Source organism: Salvia hispanica, chromosome 6 (assembly GCF_029641045.1).
Source record: "Salvia hispanica isolate PSC_SH4W2 chromosome 6, Shi_PSC_v1, whole genome shotgun sequence".
NCBI classification, from domain to species: Eukaryota; Viridiplantae; Streptophyta; class Magnoliopsida; order Lamiales; family Lamiaceae; genus Salvia; species Salvia hispanica.
Genome location: NC_142697.1, coordinates 33,480,973 through 33,502,929, shown reverse-complemented (window position 1 = coordinate 33,502,929; position 21,957 = coordinate 33,480,973). Strand labels below are relative to the sequence as shown.

Below are 21,957 nucleotides of genomic sequence, written 5' to 3'. Positions count from 1 at the left end.
AAAGATACAAAAAATAACACAGATCCATGAAAAGTACCAAGAAAATTGCTTTCTAGAATCGACAATTACTTCCCAAAATTAGCATAAAGGAACAATGAAATCTTCACAATGCTTTTTTGACGTAATTCATTGTGAAGGTAAATAATAGGCTAATCTGCAAAAATCTCATTTATTTATTTCAAAATTATCCGTTTTAATTATCTGAATTAATTGCTTAAAATATCAATTAATTGCAAGTGTAACGTCACGTTTAAAGCATTCTATAAATGTATAACCACGTCAAATTTATGACAATAAATTGGCATAGTTTAATGTAATTTTAATATTGATTAAATAAGTCGACGATTTAATGTTAAATCGTGTTAGGTGTTGCATAATTTCTTTTTGAAAATTGTTAAATTACTGACATATTTTTTGCAATTGTTTTACAATAGTGCATATCATCCATTCATAGTAAGAAAAATATCCTTTTGAGATTCCAAACTCATTTTTTAAAAATGATTCCTGCCTTCCTCCAATAATTTTTTCTGCATTTGCTCCCAAATAAAGAGTGATTATAGAGAGTAGAGACAAAAATCTTTGGGTTCAAGTCCATTGATCACAATCCTCAAATTATATTGCATTTTTGGAAAGAAAAAAACAATAATACAAATTGACTATTAAATATGAGACGTGTCTGACTATTCGCCTTAGAATATTCTAGTCATAGCACTAATTTCACTTACTATAACCCAACCATATAAATAATGAAAATATTGTCCATGTAGTTACAATTTTTTTAAAAAAAGATCAATCTATTTTGTAGCCCTTTCATTGAGGATAAACACTTGATCTAATTGGTCAAATTAAACAATTAATTCAACCTCATTTACGATTCTATAAAATAATTTGAAGTAATAGAAAATTCAAAATAGAGTGCATAAATATTCAACAAGTATATGGGGAAACAAGTTGAAAAACAAGAAGACCCGAATTTGGACTTTTCTTTTCTTGTAGAATTATATAAATTGGAACAAAATTGGAATGATAAATCAATTGTTAGGTTATTTAATTTAGAGTTATAGGTAAAAAAAAAAAAAACTGGTAAATGTAAGTAGTATTCAATTTGGATGAGTATTGGTATTTCATTCTATAAATTGGCAAACTGAGCCCAATCAATCGGCCTAACCCACGGCCCAATAAAGTCGGGCTTATGGCCCACTCATATGGAGTTAAAAAGTTTCACTAAATTAATATGAGAGACTCTTCAACAATATTAGTAGCGCTTTAAAAGTCGGAACAAATCACTTGACTCGGATCGGTTCAACCGTGAATCGGCTCATCGTTCGGTCCAATATTATGAATCGAAAAACTTGGTTGATTAAACCATGAATCAGTCTGCGACTGAGAAACCACTCATAATACAAAGTCATTAACATTTATAAACTAATACATGTATTAGATTTTTTAATTTTGAGAAATGTGACTATAGGATAAACCAGTATATTCATAATTATTTCGTATAATTATTTTAGAAGAGATTTTTTGTGTGAAAAGGAGGCTATGGATAGAACCTCATCAATAAACTAGTCAAATGCATTCTTCCAAAAAAAACTAGTCAAATACTTCCATGGAAAAGAACAATTTAATAACTATTTATTGTTTTCTCCAAAGGATTTATCATTCAATATTAAGTTGTTTTTCTGAAGGATTTATTATTTATTTCTTACGCAGATAAATTATTAATCATGAATTAAAGGTTAAGTTCTTCTTTCTTAATATATCCCACAACATGCAAGAGTTTATTATTTAAACAAGAAATTAATGTAATTATGTAAACGAATGTGCTGCTTCGAAGCTGTTTCTCTATGCTTTCATAATAGAGCTAAATAAAGTATTAAACCATAAATATCCTCCATATGTAAGCTTCAATATAGTAGTAGTATCTTTTAAATATAAGTATTTTATGTGTATGTAATCAATTTGTTACCATGTCGCTTTCATCGATTTTATATTTGTTCGATATTTATTTTTTTCAGTTATCATATTTTATAGTACATCTTTCTCAAGTTTGGTGTGACCATACTTCAGTCAAAAATCAAATTTTTCGGACAACCAATCCATAATAGTCAAGCGATGCTTATCTAAAATAGCTTCAAATTTAGGCAATTTTGAAACATAATTGTCTACTACTTATAAACAAAATTTTCTAAGTATTTAATAAGATAATAAAGTTGTTGACGATGACATTGATTAGTTTCCTGATTGATAACATCTTTAATAAGTCAAGGTTCAAATCAGCATGTCTGCGAAAAATCATTATTAGTCATTTATTTTTAAAAAATTGCACAATAATCACATGGGTAATCAAATAAATTTTGAAGCAAGAGCTTAGCGCCAGACCCAGCCCGGGCCAACTCATGCCCGATCGGCACCCAAAATTGACCTAGCTCAAAGTTCAATTTGGTGTTATTATAAGTTTTCATGCACTTTGAAGGAAAATATCTTATTTACTCTCATAAGAAAAGTCTTATTTACGAAACATAGGTCTTTGTATATATGAGATTTTATTTTAGTTTTTAAATTCTTACTATTTGATTTTAATTGTTTGTAGCATCACGGTGTTTGAACTGATTTTGAATATTTGTTCCGCACTCTTTAAAATTTGAATACTAAATCATGAAATTTCAAATATTTTTATGTCCTCAAATAAATTTTTACAAGCAAATATAATGTTAAGTTGGCGCACAAATGTAAAATTTTGATATTATTAAAACCAAATATGTAATTTTTAATTTAATTTTCAAATTTGCCTAGTAAATATTATTTATAGTTAGTTATATACGGAGTAATTTTTATTGAAATAATTGATTTAAGAGTGTCACACATAGAAATGGAACAATTAGATTTCATCTAATGCAATGACTTGTCATTGAAAACAAGTATTCTCTTCTGTCTAACTGAGTAACAAATTTCTAAATATAAAAATATAATATTTTTATTTTAGTTTATATACTTTAACGTACTAAAAACATTGTAGTACTATTGTACTTAGGGCTGTCAAAATAGATATCGGATATTAGATACCCGATATTCAAATCCGAAAAATTGGGTTATTGGATACCCGATATCCGATTTTTCCCCGATTTTTCAGGTTCGGGATTGGGTACTCAATTTTTGGATTTTCGGATATCGGGTAACCCGATATCCGATCGGGTATACCCGAATTTCCCGATTATTTTTTAATCTTATATTAGTTTATTTTAATTTTAAATTATAAATTACTCCCTCCGTCCCGGATAATTTGTCTCATTTTTCCATTTCGGTGCGTCCTACATAATTTGTCTCATTTCACTTTTTACCATTTTTGGTAGTGAACCTCATATTCCACTAATTCATTCATACTCACATTTTATTATAAAACTAATATATAAAGTAGAACCCACATTCCACTAACTTTTTCAACTTACTTTTCATTACATTTTTTAAAACTCGTGCCCAGTCAAAGTGGGACAAATTATCCGGGACGAAGGGAGTATTAAGTACTCCCTCCGTCCCAAGATAAGTGACTTGTATTCCTTTTTGGGGTGTCCCACTATAAGTGACCTATTTCCATTTTTAGCAAAAAGTCATATCTCTTACTTTATTTTCCACCTACTTTATTCTCTCTTCTCTCCTCTACTTTTCCCTCTCTCATACTTTACTCTCACCACTTTAACTTATTTAAATACCATTCTTTAAATCCCGTGCCCAAAAGAAGTAGGTCACTTATCTTGGGACGGAGGGAGTATTAACTAATGAGTCAAACACAAATTTTGACTTAGTAAAATTAGAATAACCCAAGGGCCCAAACGGCCAATTCCCAGTCCCCGATTCAAATTCTTATTCAGTTGAAGAATGAAGTGGGTGCCGCTCCCTCTCCGCCTCCCGTCACCCTTTCGACTCTCCCTTTCCCTCTCGCCCCTCCCTCCTCCGGCCGTCCACCTCCGCCTCGGCCCTCTCCCAGCAGCCAACAACAAGGCACCCTCTCCGCTACTGTCCCACTCAACCGCCATCCATAGCCACCGCCTTCGCTACCGCCATCAGCTGCGAGGATTGGAGGTAAAAAAAAAAAAATCAAAATCACAATCGGGACTAGATACTTGAGTCCGGTATCCGAGTACTCGAAATCAAATTCGGGCCGGGTATCAGATATTGAATTTTAAGAATTTTGAAAACAAATACCTAAAAACTTCTAATCGAATATCCGCGGATATCCAATTTGACAGACCTAACTATACTTATAAAATTTGGGCCCAATAGGTGGAATTGGTGGAATATTAAAATATTCTCATAAAATGTTTGAGAGTATCGCTGGTGTGAACAGAATCCCTTAAATAAAATTGAATTTATTAGAGAATCACATTTACGCTTGTGGAATTATTAATCATCTTTTGTCACTTTTTCGTATTTTCAATCATACATCTGCCGTACGGGAGAGTAACGTCATTTATAAAATTGTTCAAACCAATATTTTTAAAATATAGTACTAGAATCTAACTTGAAGAATCTACTAAAAAAACAAATAGGTCTCGCCAACATAATAGACGACATCCATCAAATAAACAAACAATACTTAGACTCCTTTAAACATAATTAATTTAATTACGTGGCGATTTGAGGCATTCAATAGTTCATCTTAGCGAAGTTGTATTCGAAACCTACTTATATGCATTGTGTACTCTTACAATCCCTCTAAAATAGAGACAATTCTTTTGACACGTAATTTCAAAAGAAATATGTTAAATAAGTTGAATTGGGAATGGATAAAGTTTATAAAAGAGAATAAAGTAGTGAAATAAAGAAATAATAAAATAACAGACTGAATAAATAAAAAAAATAAAATGACTCGGCTATAATAATACGAAGGGAATAATTAATATTATATGCAATATGTAATTTCAAAAAATATACTGCAAATTTTACAGCGCAATAATAGTACTCCACTACATTTTTTGGAATTATATAGTGCAAATTATAAAACTGATATTTTTATTTTGCATTGAAAGATTATTTATTAATATCTAATTGACGTCATGAGACTAGGGAATATCTTGTGTACGTCATTAGGATATTTTGTTAGTAATTTAAATCGTACGTTGGCCGAATGTCGAAATCTAGTATACTATACATATCTCATCACTCCATTGACCATCGCATCAACCCATAATCTTTACTAATCATCAAATAATTTATTACACAATACTTTTATTTATTTCGATAAAGGTTCTTAGAATCTCATAGACGAATAGCTTTTAATTTCATACTACTGGTAAATTGTAATATTACATTTGATAAATTAGATAAAAGTAAGTATCATTATTGTTTAGTTGAGTAATCATGATCTAATTAATAGTGTCAAATCGGACAGCAGATATCACGAATTATTTGTATATGATACCAACAATTACACGCATTGAGTACAAGTTCGGGTCTAATGTGTGCATGAATATCGAATATTAAACATTAGGTGATGATGAAGTACATTTCAATTGTCAGAATATTTCAACTCCAATTAATAACTTAGGAGTTTTGAGTTACCACGAGAGTAGTTGAAAATATCAAAAGAATATCAAAACTTATTAGATACTGCTTGCTTCTGTCTCTAAAAAGTATGAACTTTTTTTCTTTTTACTCTGTTTCTAAATAGTACTCTATATGAACTTTCGAAATTCAGAAATTCAATCGCTCTATTAATAATATGGATCTCACTCTCCATTAACACAACTTCCATTAACCTTTCTCTCCCTCTATTTTACTTTATCAACTATGCATTAAAATCCATGACCAACCAAACGTTTATACTTTTCAAGGTCAAAGGGTACAAGGATATCCAATTTCATGGAGGATTCAGACATTATGTATTTATGTGTTAGGTTTTAAAATCTGATTAACTAGCTAGCATTTAAGAAGTGTCTAACTTATTCCCCCAAAATCCCGACCTCTCCCCCTGCAGATGTCATCCTCTCGCACTATAAATATCCGATCTTGCATTACATAACGAACATTTAATTTTGAAATTAGATAATAGTACCAAGTAGTATTGGTTCTGTTTAATTTCGAGATTGTGATAATATGACTATTTAAGCGGTAACTTAAAAGAATCTAACACCAATTTAATATTAAAAAATTTATGATATCACTTATTCAAAAAAGAGTGAAAGAATGAGTTAAATCTCCAAAGTAAGATGTTAATATTACCACATTAAGTAACTTATCGACATTATTAAATTGATAAAGTTGGTATCTTTTACATGGCTTCAAAAGGAAAGTTGACTATAAAAACAAAAAAGCCTACATAATGTAGAAAAGTTAGTACCCAAATAATAATTTAATAATTTAATTCCATTTTCCACCTGGCACCGCGTTCCCACTTCTCTCTCAGCTTCTCGCTTTCTCTCTGCTTTCAGCTCTCATCGTTTGTCTGTCGACTGTCGTCTTCAACCCTTTCCCCCCGCTAAAAAAAGGTGTGATTTCCCTATAAACCTCCAAACAAATCAATCCAAAGCTGCAAAAAGCAATAGATAATGGAATCGGAGAGCTAATTTAACAGTTTCACCAGCTCACCAGCTCTCGATTGATGGATTTTGCTCCGTGCGATCACAATGCATCGCCTTCCAAAAATCTTCGCTAGCAGCTCCGAGCGCCGCAGAAGCGACTCCGATTCAATCTCCGGCGGCAGCTCCAGCTCGAGCCGCCGCGCCGCCGGTTCGAAGCCGAGGCTCGAGCGCCGTAACGCGAGGAAGAACATCGACTACGATTACTCGCCATCCTCCGCCTCGGCGCCTTCTTCTTCGTCGTCGTCGTACTACACCGCGTCGGAGGAGTCCGCGCGCACGCGGTCGCTCGATTTGTACGGAGGGAGGCGGAGCTTTAGGGTTGAAGGTGTCGACGGCGAGATCGAGATTATGTGCAAAAACCTAGGTTTCTCCGGGGTAGATGATTTCTCTATTTCGCCTGATGAGTATGAGGTTATGAAAGTGAGATCATCTTCTGCTCCAGTCCGTTTCAGCCAGCCGTTGGAGAAGGTTAGTGATGGAGCTGTTGAAGTTTCTGGTGATTTTGTGGTTGCTGGCTTGCCAAATAGGGGAATTGGAGTAAGTGATAGCTTAATTAGATGTTCTGGTAACAGCGGTGAAGTAATTAGTGAGGATTCCGAGGGAATTCGTGATTTTAGGGATAAGGCTAATGTTTTTGGTAGTGCAATGGTGGATACTGTGAGGGTAAGTGATGGAGTTCCAATCGAGAAGGTTAGTGATGGAGCTGTTGAAGTTTCTGGTGATGTTGAGGTTGCTGGCTTGCCAAATAGGGGAATTGGAGTAAGTGATAGCTTAATTAGATGTTCTGATCACAGCGGTGGAGTAATCAGTGAGAATTCCGAGGGAATTCGTGATTTTAGGGATAAGGCTAATATTTTTGGTAGTGCAATGGTGGATATTGTGAGGGTAAGTGATGGAGTTTCGAATGATAGTTTGAGTACTAGATCGAATGAATTCCGTGGAAGTGGCATTAAGGGTGTGAGGCCGCCGTTTCTCGGCCTGCTGGCGCCACCGCCTTTTATGTCGTTACCTGTGATTGATCAAGATTGCTCGACTTGGGATATCTTCCGAAATTTTGGGCCAGACAATGGAAGACTGCAGGCCTTGGATGAGCAAGGTGGTTTGGGTAGGACTGAGGATGCTGTTGAGGAGGATGAAAGAAGAAGGAGAATGGCAAGGGAAGAGAACTTTGTTCTCTCAGCACCGTGTTCATTCACAGCAAGCTCGAATGATGATGATTCCTCGAGTACTACAACAGATCCTGTATCAAGCGTTTCACCGAATGGGGGATTTAGACGTGTTATTTCATCTTGGCAAAAGGGCGATCTCTTGGGAAGTGGATCATTTGGCTCTGTGTATGAGGGAATTGCTGAGTATGTGTAAACTGCTTTTCCATTTTACTTTCATAGTTATCACTGCAAAAGTATAAGTATTCACCTGAGCACGAAACCATATGTTCTATGCATTTGGGCTGCCATCATTTGTAATTTGGATAGAGTGAGTTAGTGGCTTTCTTGAACACTACACTTTGGGTATTAACATGATTGTGTAAGGTCAGGTGGAATTTACTTTTTAAACATCATTATTCTAGGGGACCCCGCCTCAGTTGCTGACTGGAGCTTGATCAATGTCTCTTATAAGTATTTAGTAGCATAGTAGATATCCTTTTAGTAGCGATTTTCATGAGGGCATATAATAGGTGGCTTATGCTTTGGTCTTGACATGCTTTGCTGCAGTGATGGAGTCTTTTTTGCTATTAAGGAAGTATCTTTGCTTGATCAAGGGGAAGAAGGAAAGCAGCGTATCGCTCAACTTGAACAGGTTTAGTTGCACTTGTAATGATATTGGTCATGAACAATGTAGTTTTTGAGTGTAATTATGGCTGGTCTTGATCTATGTGGAACCTTTTTCTTATAAATCATTTTGCAATCTTTTGTGTCTGTCCAGGAAATTGCACTTCTGAGGAAGTTTAAGCATGAAAATATTGTCCAGTATTATGGCACAGAGAAGGTGAACTCTTGGCTTTTTGTCTAAAGTTTGTTAGTATGATTACTATTAACATCATGATGTACAGTTTTTGCACTACTATAATCTATGGATAATGGATTTCATATGCCCTGTACTTTTTCTGTATGCTCATATCTAAAGTACACACACTAACACACATTTTAAGCCATCAAGTGGCCTATTATCCTTATATATATATATATTATGTATAACCCAAAAGAAATAGGTACCAAAAGTTCCATTTCTACTCACCATTAATATATTTAAGAAGATTGAAAAGCTATTAACACCCTCATATTCTTTTTTTTTCCTTTACTTATTTGATTTTCTTCATTTTGTAGGATGATTCACGTCTCTACATCTTTCTTGAGCTTGTTGTCAAAGGTTCCCTTTTGAGCCTTTACCAGAAATATACCCTCCGAGACTCCGTAGTCTCTGCTTATACAAGACAGATTCTTCATGGTTTAAAATATCTGCATGACCAAGGTGTAGTTCACAGGTAATCACCTATCTTTCTTATTTTACATTTCTGTTTTTTCCAGTTGTATGATTTTTCGGCGAAATGGTTTCTTGTGTTTTTACATGTTTGACAATTGTAAAGCATTCATGTTTGCAGTGTATTCTTGCTTGTACTTGATATGATTTTATCTTGGTTCTTTCAATCCTGGAGCCCCTTTTACGCTCTCGATGCTTTTTTGAGGCTTGGATCTGATTTCATGCAACTCTCTCGTAATTTTATTATCCCTGTATTGCACAGTTGTACTTTCTGCATTACTAGTCAATAATCATCTTCCCATAGATGTGGATCCTAGGTTACTGATTTTGAATTCAATACAACATGGATCTTGTACTACTAATGAACTCTTAAGGTGCTTAAGAAAGCATATGACGTCTAATATTGTAGTCCTCATTCCAGTACCCTCATTACTTGTTTTGGTACAGAGACATCAAGTGTGCAAATATACTGGTGCACACTAATGGGTTGGTGAAACTGGCGGATTTTGGTCTTGCAAAGGTTCTGTCTTGTTTTCCCTTCTCTCTTCTTTTAATTGAGACATTTCTCAGCATATGAAACAGTATGATACAGTCTTTCTCATTGTAACTGACATATTTATGATTCATTGTGCAGGCAACTAAGTTGAATGATGTCAAATCTTGCAAGGGGACTGCATTCTGGATGGCTCCTGAGGTTTGACCCATGAACTGCTCTTTTGTCACCCTTGCCTTACTACTTAATTTAACATATCCATGCTTGGCCTTTGTAATTTTAATATGTTCTCCCTTATCAATGAAGAGCGACATAGTAATGAAACTTTTTTGGTGCTGCGATTTTTAGTTATCAAACTACATGACTGCAGGTAGTTAGGAGCGAGGGCTATGGCCTTGCGGCAGATATATGGAGCCTGGGGTGCACTGTATTGGAGATGCTAACCCGGCGTTTTCCATATGGGGATATGGAATGTGTAAGTTCCATTAGCCCCTTTATCAAAGCTCAGTTTACTTGAGTAGTCTTCCTTCAAGTTTGCTGGGTGGCTATCTCTCTCTAAACTCTGTTAAGTAAACACATTTTTTCCGAGATTGACTGTTCGTTGAAACTACAGATGCCAGCGATGTATAGGATAGGAAAGGGCGAGAGACCACCTATTCCCGATTCTCTTTCCAGCGATGCACGAGATTTCTTACTTAAATGTCTACAAGCTGACCCAAGTGTGCGGTCAACAGCTGCCGAGCTCTTGAATCATCCCTTTGTGAAGCAACCACTGCCAGTACCATTGGGATTTGCATCTCCTAATCCTTTCACCGGCTAATTTGAGAGTTCAGGTAAACTTATATAAAACCTAAAAATAGCTGACATCTCTCTTGTCATATTGTCACAAACTTCATGTATTCTAAAGAAAAGATAAAGAGAGATGTGGTGCTATGCATTTCTAGATAATCTATTGCCATATATGACTAATGTCCCTTTTCCTTTTCTTCCCCAGCACAATATGTGGACTGCATTGTATAATCTGATATAGCCTGGATGGCTTCGTATTTCTCCGAGTTCTCGCCCGTTGCAGCTGGTCTTTGGGGATTGAAACTGTAGCATTGCATCTTGTAGTTAGAATAGGGGCATTGGAGATTTTGCAGATCAGTTATTGAGATTTCACAATTATTTTTTCTCCCAAGAATCCATGGAGGTGAGTGAGTGAGTAGCACTATAAATTCTGATTTTCTTTGTTAAGGATAGTGTTATTTATTGATATATTTCAATTTTTTAGAGCTGGGGTTGTTCAAGCCCAAAACCCCATAGGCTAGTTAGTTCATTGTATATGGTGTTCCACTTATTATTTGTACAAAAAGGTGTAATAAATTTTATTGGTATATGTAGGGCAGGTAATTCGGTCGGTTCGGTTCTAACCGAACCGACAATACGGTTAACCGACATGAATAGTAACCGAAATCGGAGCACCGGAACCGAAACCGAATTGGCATCGGTTCGGTTCGGTTCCTAGCCGAATAGGGTCGGTTCGGTTCCGATTAACCGAACCGAAACCGAATTGAAAAAAATATTATGCAAAGTAACGAAATCAATGAAAACTAAATACTCTGTTACTGCCAAATAATACATTGGCACCCCTGTTCTTCCTCATTTCATGATTTTTGCTGTGAGGAATGGTGCTGGAAAATCTAAATTCTGATAAACACTCTCTTTCAAAAGCAAGTAACATAAACACTTGACATTAACAACAAACTGCTCTGTTCATTCATATATTTCTGGAATGTAAGAGCAAATAAGAATAATTTGAGAACTAATATTTGATTACTCAAATTTGAGACACTCACGAGAAAGAATAATTGCTTACTCAAAATGTGCTTATGTATTTGAGACAACTTGTGTATGAATGTGCTGTGTCACTGGTGGCTGCGTCGCTGGAAAGGAGGAGTCGGCGCAGTGGGCGGGCAGCTGGGAGTAGCCAGGCGGTGGGAATGAGGAGTTGGTTCTCATCGGTTCTAACCGATCGGAGGTTCTAACCGATCGGTTCTGGAACCGAACCGATAACCGATAGACGCCTTGCTTTTGGAACCGAAACGAACCGATAACCGAAATTATCGGTTATCAGTTAACCGAGAAACACTGTAATCGGTTTGGTCATTGGTTAACCGACTAACCAATGACCGAATTACCTGCCCTAGGTATATGATAAATCATATTGGTTGAAATCGTTTGCACAATTTTGCAATTTTAGTTGAGTGAAGTGAAATATGATCATACTGTTTTTAATTTAATTGTAGAGTAATTTTTTAGTATGAATTTATAATAATTATAAATATAATATACTTATCTCTTTTGTTAAACTGTGATAAAAAATTTATTACACTTTAAAATTAAATAATACTACTAACATTCTTGCTCGCCTCATTAAAAATGTCTCACTAATAGACAACAAATCAACTGGAGTATTTTTTTCACTTTCATGTCTCTGCCTAATTTTCCAATTAGTCTCTTTAGTCTTCACCTACATTCGTAAGTACATATTTTGGTGTCGAAGCAATCGGCATCACGTTCTTGTTGAGTGATTGTTAACTCTGAACACTTGTTTTTTTTTTAATTTCCGTGGTCTGTTTACCTTTATTTTTTGTTGTGGATCAGATAATAAAAATTGGAGTTATAAGCTCTGAATAATAAAATATGAATAATAGATTTTTGAATTTAAATTAATATTGCAAAATTTGAATAATTACACTATAAAAATATTTAGGTTACAAATATTCCCCACCTTTTATAATAAAGTTATACATATAATTAAATTCGGATCAAAATGTCATTAACGTAAATATATACACGTGAAATTCAACACCATAAAATCCAATATTAACAAAAAAACCCACTGAAAAGCCCATATTATACAAAATGATCCCCCGAGAATCCAGTAATATTCGATATGTATACCCACAATGACGACGATCGCGTATCAACTGAAGGAGGTGGCTATCGTGCGTGAAGAGCGACAGAGGCGGAAGAGAGAGAGACAGAGTGTTCCGGTCTTCCCTCGCAACCCTAAAATTCCAACAAATTTGATTCCATACTTGTACGGTATAAAAACTCGACGAAACCCCCACTTCCACAATCTTCACCCTATAACCGCGCGCATCTATCGCGGTTTCTCTTTATTTATTCACATCAAAGGTAACTCGCCTTCAATTTGTTGCAAATACATTTGGATTTGGTATGATGAATCTGGACATGTATGATCCGGAATGAAATTCGAATTTAGATGCGTTGATTTTTGCGATCGTCGAATTTCGGTGTTTTTTGGTTAGGTATTTCCAATGCGGCTTTGTATTTACAGTGAGGTAGTTTCTATTTAACATCACACTAATTGAATTTGTGAATTATAGTAGTTTCATTGATTTTTAGCCATAAAACATCAGATGCTGCTGCAATTTTCCAGTTTATTTAAATTTTCATGATGTTAGGGGGGAAATGCAATGCATCTGCTGTTTCTGATGATTTACAGTTGGATTAGTTTCATTTTATCACCAGAAAACTGAAAACGTTGGTTTTGGAGTATTATAAATTTCTTAAATTTAACATCACACTAATTGAATTTGTTCTGTTGTTTATGCTTTGTAAATCATAGTAATTTCATTAATTTTCAGCCAAAAAACATCCGATGTTAGTTTTTGTGTGTGTGTGTGCAGATGCTGCTGCAATTTTCCAGTTTATTTAAATTTTCATTGTGTTAGGGGGAAATGCTATGCATTTGCTGTTTCTGATGATTTACAGATGCTGTAAATGTTAGTTTTGGTGTGTGATGTGTGCAAGTGATATTATAAATTTCTTAAAAATTAATGTTGAAGATGGTTGTGGAACATGTGATGAACAGCTCTGTCTATGCATATTCCTCTAATTATGTAAAATCTGATAGCTACATAGTTTGTTTAGCATCGTATAGCTTATTACTGATTGCCTCGTTTTGATTCGTTATTGTTCGTGGACTTAGTTTTTATCTGTTGAGGGTGTTGGGTTCATCGAAGATTGGATTGACAATGGCTAAATCGAAGAAGCTGGAGAGGAGATCGGACTCCCAGCACCATCTAGTAGGCCTGCGTAAGCTGTCGTCTAGGTGCACGAAGGTCTGTGGAGACACACACAACGGGAAAAAAGCATCCGAGAAGAAGGAATGGGAAGATGCAGAGTGCTCGGTCTGCTTGGAGTTTCCTCACAATGCCGTTCTCTTGCTCTGTTCCTCGTATGACAAGGGGTGTCGTCCTTACATGTGCGCTACTAGCCAGCGCTACTCCAATTGCCTTGAGCAGTACACGAAGGTCACCCCCGACCTGAGCTCAAAAACATGGAAACCGACGTCGGCTGCCTCTGAACTATCCGGGATTTTGTGCCCTCTCTGCCGCGGCCAGGTGAAAGGCTGGACTGTGGTGGAGCCCGCGCGGAGATATCTCAATTCAAAGAAGAGGGCTTGCGTGCAGGACGGCTGCTCGTTCGTGGGCCGCTACAAAGAGCTTCGGAAACACGTCAAGTTAGAGCACCCTCTGGCCCGTCCCCGGGATGTCGACCCTTCGCACGCCGAGAAGTGGAAAAAGCTCGAGAACGAGAGGGACATCAGCGACGTGATCAGCACGATCCGGTCCACCATGCCTGGGGCGATTGTCGTTGGTGACTACGTGATCGAGAGGGGCCGCCACAGTTACAGGGACTACGACGATTATGATGATTTGGACGATGACGGTGACAGTACTGACGATGATGATGATATGGATGACTTGAGGTTCAGCGGCCCGTCGTATGGCGGGAGGTGGGATAGCGGAGCTCGAGTGGCAGCACCCGACAGGCGCCATCGTCCTCCCGGGCAACGGGCGAGATTATTCGCGCATCGGATTACGGGGCGGCTCAGAGGGCAAGGCAGGTAAAGGGGTTGGTTTGGAAGGAAATTTAGATTGTTTTTGCATTAGATTGAAAAGACATTAGTATGTATTATTGGGTAGTGACTTGTTTATTGCTGGTTTTTGTTAGTTTTGTATAGCTCTGTGTTGATCGTAGTTCCTTTCCACTGAACATAATCCTCAAATATGAAAAAGAAAGATAGAAAGAAAAGCATGTAACATTATTAATCTACATGATTTTCTTTTTTGATGTTTCACTATTTTTTGTCATCCTCAAAATTTTAATCTTTAGCATTTTGTGTTTGGTTATTAGTAATTTAGTACTATATGTTTTTGGGTTGATTGTCAAATCTCCGAGTTATAGTAGTGATTTTATTAGGTTAGTGATTTTATCAATCTAGCATCAATTTATCAAAATCCTATCCTAACCTTTCCATTCGTTTTTCATGTAATCATTTTTAAAAAGTAAAAATTAAGTGAAATATTAATATCTTGCATTCAGCCTTTTTTTTCCGAAGCAAAATAATACTCTTATCATGGAGTAGAAAATGGACTTCACATACATAGTGGGATGCAATTTTGATCCCATCTAATTATTGTGTGGGCTATTCTGGTGAAGAAAGCCTAGTAACTTCATTCCAATATTTTAAAAACCGGATCGATAAGCGAATCGGTGAGGCTACTGGTTCATGGTTCAACTGGTCCGATCGGTTGAACCACTGGTCGGACCGGAATACTGTAGATGATTAAATATATATTATAAAAAATATTACAATTTAATTGTATTAATTACACATTACAAAAAAATTAAATCATACATATCTCTAAAAAATAAATTTATTATCATCAAATATAAACTATTATACAAAAATGGTTAAATTATAGTATGAACATATGTATATCTATCATATACAAACATTAAAATTTAATTATAGATAAAAATAAAATAAAAACTTAGAATGATAAACATAATTTCATTAGTGGTAGATAAATAAAACTATATTGTGAGTCAATATTTCATAATTTGCATTTTATATTGAACAAGAAATTATTCCTAGGTCAAACTCTTTCAGTAAACTTTTTATATCAATCTAGATCCACTAGATCTATCCTTTGGTTGTTTGGTCAATTAATAAAATATGCACATATCATTCAATAATAGTACTATTGATAATTTAAGAAATTGTTGATTAATTTACAATCATCTTCACTGTCCTGTTTATAATTTATGAGCTGTATACAAACATTCAATGCATATAACTTTTTTTTCTTCCATTTTTAATCTTTAGTTTCTACTAACTATGACTGTTATACTGTGATGCAAAAACTCGAAATCATACAACATAACCCCTTTCAGGAAATTTCATGTCTCTATAGCATTAATTTAAATCAAGATTCTTCAATATAAAAATTATTGTATTTTCTCCACCATTCTTTCTGCATATTATTGGAGGGTTACTAGTCTCTCTCTACCCTAGTTGGTGGGAGCTTCATAATGTTAGTTTATTAAGTCTGTCAGTTTAAAAAAAATTTGAAAAAGCAATTAATAGGATAGATCTAGCTATTTAGTAGGAGTAATTTATAACTATGAGAATCTTTTTTTTTTCTTTCTTTCTTTTTTATTTGGGAATCTGGCCAATTAGATTCCTATGGAATCATTTACACACCATTGATTTGATCCAATGCTACCTTTTTGGTGGATATTTTGAATTTAATTTTTTCAATTTGAAATACATAGTATTACATCTAGATTCATTGATCAATCCTAAAAGATCAATGTCTCATAATCTTTGTTGATTTGGTGAGGTGTGAAAAGGGGCCTTTTCCATGTGAATTGATTCCTAGGTTTTTCATCCCAAACAAAGACCTTATATTTCATTGGTGGAATAGAATTCCTTTTTGAATCTTTCATGGAATATTGATGTTTTTCATCATCACTTCCACCCCTTTTTTCTATAACTTGTATTTCTCTTTCTTGTGGAATCAAGGGCACTGACGACCCATGCTACAAATTTGGATCAAACTAAATCACAATATAATAGAAAGAAAAGAAAAAAATAAATAAAAATTCAAAACTTTCAAATATTATCAACGGCCCTAATTACTTGAATCATCTTGATTCAAATCTTTCTTTTCATAAATACAGCTATCAAATAAATCAAATACCGATCCAAGGAGCCAAAGATTTTTTAACACTACAATGGGAAAATAAAGGAATATAAATAAATTTCAACCAAAAATACATTATACAAAAATTATAGACGATTGGGAACATGCTAAATGGTGTGAATTTAATGCATGAACGTTTTTAGATTTTTCTTTATTTGATAAAAATATCTTATTATCGATGTTTTAGATTTCGGTAAGATAATTCTATTGATATTATACGTGAGTTGGGTCCAAACTTTATGTGGAGTGCGAAAAGACACGAAGATAAAGACTTTTTTGTAAGGAAGAGCCACTTAGATTATATTGACTTAATAACAATGACCACTATTTATAATTAAGACGTCATAAAGGTATAATGCTATATTCCTTTTCCTTCGTTAATAAATTATTGCCGACTTTTTTTCTTGTTATAGGTGTATTATGGATTGATTCCACAATATTTGCTTACATAATGTTGTTGGAATACACCATTTTATAAAATTGGTTAGGTGATTTCACTAATAAATATGGATGATGTATAGTAAAGATTTGTTGATTAATTCCACTTTTTAATTTTTTGAGTTATAACTCACACGTATTCCACACACATATCCATGAAGAGAGAAAATATTCCTGTTTTTTCGAGTTATAACTCAATTCCTGACGTATTGGTTAAAGAGAAACGTCTTTATCGCTTCTTCGTGAACTAAAACCCTGTACTAATTAAGGTATATATATCATTAAGCTATGTCAAACACTGAAGTTGGAGTATGTTTGGGTAGAGCATCTAGCAAGAGATTATGAAACATATTTTAGATGTAGGTTTTCAAATAATTAAACTACTATTTGGAGTATAAAAGATTCGTGGACATTTTTTATAATCTCGTTTGGTGTACTATTTTCTATTTAATTTGATTGCCACATTTTTATATTTTATTTTTTTTGAAAGATTACAGGAGATATAAAATTCTAACACTACCTAGATAAAAAAATATGCTGTCCCAAATTTTATACGGTCTACTTGGAATTTTTTTATGTAAAAGCAAACGAGATATGAAATAATAAAGGAAGCTTATCCCTTTCTTATACCAACACATTCCTAGGAAAAAATGAGTTGCATTGCACATATGTATATGAAGTCTAAAATAACAACAAAATCAAGTTTTGATTTATTTTTACTATGAAGATAAAAACAAATTAACAACACGTAAGATTGTAGTATCTCATAAGAGACTTGTTTAGGGCACTATAACGGTGTGCTCAAGCGTTTCCACAATGTGCGTGCACACATTTTAATCTTATGCGTGCACAACGCTTTACATGCTATATTGTGTAAATATACATGAGCGCGCAAGATGCATGCATCCCCCCGCATGTCGCTTCCACTTGCTAGCCGTAGCCAATCGGTGTCGCGCTCTTGTTTCGAACCCTACCTGCCACACAATATACACAAATAATGGGTCTATTTTGTTATTGTGTTGTCATGTCAGAATATCTTTCATGCAATTTCCTACAAGCCTTTTGTTCCCTTTTGTATTTAGATTTATAAAACATTAATTTACATAATGTCTATCTTCATAATTATGTATGTATATACATATAAAGAGAGAGATATGTGATTATACCAAAACTAAAGGAGATTTCAACTGAAACAAGAGATTGATTTATGTGCTTGGGTTTGCTAATATACAGACGGAAATTGTAAGTGGAAATGAAAAAAATGTGTATGCATCGCAAAATGTGAGGAGATAGAATTTTAAATATTTTCAATCATATGAACACAAAGTCACAAACAAATCTCTCTCTCTCTCTCTCTCTCACACACACACACGCGCGCACACACACAAGTTATATACTTGTATCTATGGATGAAATTGAATTTCACAAGTAGACAAAGTTTTGTCCTTGTCTAGGATTAGGGGGAAGGACATATATAGTTTGGTTTTATATGAACCAAGGTCCAACTATTTAACTATTACACTTTAAATAATAAAAAAATTTCTTATATATTCGTAGCATTTGATATTTTTATTCCAATACACGCACGCCCACATAAATATAGTACCAGTAGTATTTTTCTGCAAGTAATTTTTGTTGTTGAATAATTTTATTCAAATTTTTAATATTCCGCCAGTAATTTCTAGAAGAGTGTAATTTGATCTACCTTTTTTAGTTACTTAAATGAGAGAAGTACTAAGTTGAAAATTGTAGATAATCTCACGTACAACATTAATCTATGAAAGTATTCGAAACCCCAATTTTTTTTAGCATAAACAAGGCATTGGACATTCATTGATCCCATCATCCATTTATTGTTGCTCATATATACATATAAACGAGATACTTAAATTCATGAAACATAAGTACGTGAGATTCATTATTAACTAAAAATACAAATATATGTAATTCTGTTTTTCACAATCTAAGTCGCATACGTAATAGTGAAGACAATCACAACAAATATATATTAATAGGAAACACTGAATTACATACCGAATATATTACTGTATAACACATCTAACTAATTAAGCATGATATAAATCATATAATTTCTCGATAAACTTAGTCACGAAACCACTTAAGCAATGCACAACTGCTGCTATATTTAAGCTTTACTAGCAAGGTGGTCGGGTAGTAACTACCAAATTCAGGCTGGTGCCCAATTATTTAATTTTCGTTGTATGCATGTATTAAATCGAAGTGTTCTTATATATTAATTCATAAATAAATTTAATTGAAATTATAAGTAAAAATAGAATAAAAAAAGTAAGAAATGAGAAATGATAAAATTGGAAAGGTGATCCGAAGCATGTGAAATGGTATATTGATCAATTTTCTTAGTGCTCAAAAGTTGTGGGATGACCAAATTATACACTGTATAGGACCCATACGTTATACTCACCAAGAGAACAAATTATATCTTGCATATGGCGCATACGTTATACTCACCAAGAGACTGAGAGAAGAGATGAAAGAAAATGGTGAGTAGAATTACAGATGCTTTAATACATATGCGTTCAGTTCAAACAAATTATACATTGTATACGACACATATTGATACTCAATGGCGAAGCCATGTTTGGGTCGGAGGCCCATGGTCCCCCATCATAAAATATATATGTTGGTTTATATTTTCTATAGTGAAGATTTAAACATCATAAAAATTTCATTTTCATCCATTATACTATTGTAAAAATTTAAAATATTAACTATTTCAAGTTTCCAATGTCACCTGCATCGAATAAACTCTATAACTATTAATCGTGACTTGAACCCCCCATTGCAAAAATCCTGGCTTGGCCATGTTCACACTCCCCATGAGAGAAAGTAGATCAGTGAATATGCTGAGCAAGATTGTGGATGCTCAGATATACACGCGTCAGTTCAAACAAATTATACACCGTATACTGCACATACGCGTAGAGTGAGAGAGGGGATAACAAAAATTGGTTAGTAGAATTATAGATACTCTAATACATTTACGTCAGTTCAAACAAATTACACACCGAATACACGCTTCCGCGTATTCCTCAAGAGATATGAGAGAGAATGGTGAACAAATACCAAGGTGACTCCATGATTCACGAAAAGGCCAATGTCTCTTAACCTCATGGGCTTCAATTAGCCGCCCCCGGTTGAGAATTCTGCCCCTTTCTATTTTTGTGTTACCCTATTTTTTCATGTGCCTTTGTTACTCATCATTTTACACCCCATTTTGTTGGCTATTGGGATTCCCATGCGCCACTTCTCAACCCTAATTTTTCATCTTGCCCCTTTTTTTATTAATCTAAATTCCATTTCAATTTTCACACCTTCCCCTTTTCTACACAAATCTAAGTTCTCCTCCCCTTTATTATTAGTATCACCCCAACCAAACCCCACCATTTAGCACATAATCAATTATATTTTTATTACCATAATCAATGATTAGGGCTAATTAAATAGTCTAATTGTATACGATAATGCCACCATTAGATGATCCCTTGTTTAATTAATGATGCTAATTGTGATGGTTGTGGTTTTGATATGACTTATTTATAAAATTTATACTCTATTTTAACAAAAAATTTGTTTGATATACGTACAATCATTTTTATAATATAATCTTGTATTATGAGGAGATAATTAGTCGCATGTATAGTGTAAGTAATTATTAAAAATGAATTGTGATTCAAGAAATTGAGTGGAGAATGAGCCTCATCTTAACAATAGTTATTAAGGGAAAGTGTATATTTTTCGTGAAAGTATTTTTTTTGGATGAATGAATTATTTTATTGTTTTATAAAAAGATTGGTCATTATTGAACAACGAAATGCGACATTATGGTCCAACTATTAGATTTATAAATATTTTTTTCGTGTCTAACAAAACTTAATATAAATATATTTTCCAAAATTTGTACCGTTAATATTACAAGTCAATTTGGATTTGCCTTTCTCCATTTGGTTTGAAAACTATGTGGTTGTAAATTGGTTGTATTATATACTCCATCTTCAAAATAATTCATATTATTGAAAGATTATATGGATAATTGTGATATGACTTTTAAAACGCATGCAAAATCGAAATATTACAAAGTTATTGACAATTATCCTATTAAAATACGATTATTTGTTTAAAACAAATAATAATTTTTTTTTCTGATGGAATTAAATAAAATAAATATGAAAAAATCATTTAGTCCGTGCATCAATATTTATTCATAATCCAAGGAGTCACGTTTTTGTTTCCCGTTTTGAATAATTGAATTACATTTATATTAGTTCTACTGTTCGAAATTGGTATCTACTCCATCAGTCCGTTAAATGTTGTCCATGTTTAACTTGACACGAGTTTTAAGAAATGTGAAAAAAATTAAGTCAGTAGAAAAAGTTAATGGAATGTGGTTCACACAATTATAATATTAGTTTTATAATAGAATGTGAGTGTAATGAGTTGGTGGAAACTGAGCTCCGCTTACCAAAAATGAAAAAAATTGGACAATAATTTGCAGACGGACTGAAATAGCAAAATAGACAATATTTCATGGACGGAGGAAACATTTACGGAATATTTACTTTTAGCAAATACATAATTGTTGGTTCAACAACAGAAGATGTTTCCCATATAAAAATGAAAACATAAAAGTAACTTTTATGTTTTTATTTATGATGACTCGATAACATTTGTATTATGTAATACGAATGTGGGCGTATTTAAATAATCCTGTGTTAAAAGCAAGATTTGGGCTCAATATTAAAATTTTCTTTAGAGGTTACTATAATTTGATGGGAAAGTTGTACGTGAGAGTTGAGACGATTTCATGATCAGTTTTAATATTATGTCTTTAATACAAAATAAATACTCAAAGTTGAAATTT

General features: G+C 33.9%; 2 protein-coding genes across 2 annotated transcripts; both read left to right on the top strand.

Annotated features, from left to right (window-relative positions):
• Positions 1–6,382: 6,382 nt before the first annotated feature.
• On the top strand, positions 6,383–10,930 carry LOC125205420 (mitogen-activated protein kinase kinase kinase 1-like). Its single transcript, XM_048104343.2, has 9 exons — positions 6,383–7,930; positions 8,294–8,378; positions 8,505–8,567; positions 8,906–9,063; positions 9,507–9,579; positions 9,694–9,753; positions 9,923–10,027; positions 10,166–10,385; positions 10,547–10,930. Exons 1-8 carry the CDS (start codon positions 6,624–6,626, stop codon positions 10,370–10,372), a joined length of 2,058 nt encoding a protein of 685 aa, XP_047960300.1. The 5' UTR covers positions 6,383–6,623; the 3' UTR covers positions 10,373–10,385; positions 10,547–10,930.
• A 1,527-nt stretch (positions 10,931–12,457) lies between these two features.
• Positions 12,458–14,707, top strand: LOC125205424 (uncharacterized). The gene is made up of 2 exons (XM_048104347.2): positions 12,458–12,735; positions 13,553–14,707. The coding sequence occupies exon 2, from the start codon at positions 13,599–13,601 to the stop codon at positions 14,475–14,477; it is 879 nt and encodes a 292-aa protein (XP_047960304.1). The 5' UTR covers positions 12,458–12,735; positions 13,553–13,598; the 3' UTR covers positions 14,478–14,707.
• The last annotated feature ends 7,250 nt before the right edge of the window (positions 14,708–21,957 follow it).

What these genes read in the sequence shown, in the direction of transcription:
- LOC125205420 (XM_048104343.2), top strand. Translation starts at nt 6,624, where the DNA reads ATGCATCGCCTTCCAAAAATCTTCGCTAGCAGCTCCGAGCGCCGCAGA. An exon ending in AGTATTATGGCACAGAGAAG is followed by an intron (nt 8,568 to 8,905) that starts GTGAACTCTTGG and finishes TTCATTTTGTAG; the next exon opens with GATGATTCACGTCTCTACAT. An exon ending in CGGATTTTGGTCTTGCAAAG is followed by an intron (nt 9,580 to 9,693) that starts GTTCTGTCTTGT and finishes TTCATTGTGCAG; the next exon opens with GCAACTAAGTTGAATGATGT.
- LOC125205424 (XM_048104347.2), top strand. Translation starts at nt 13,599, where the DNA reads ATGGCTAAATCGAAGAAGCTGGAGAGGAGATCGGACTCCCAGCACCAT.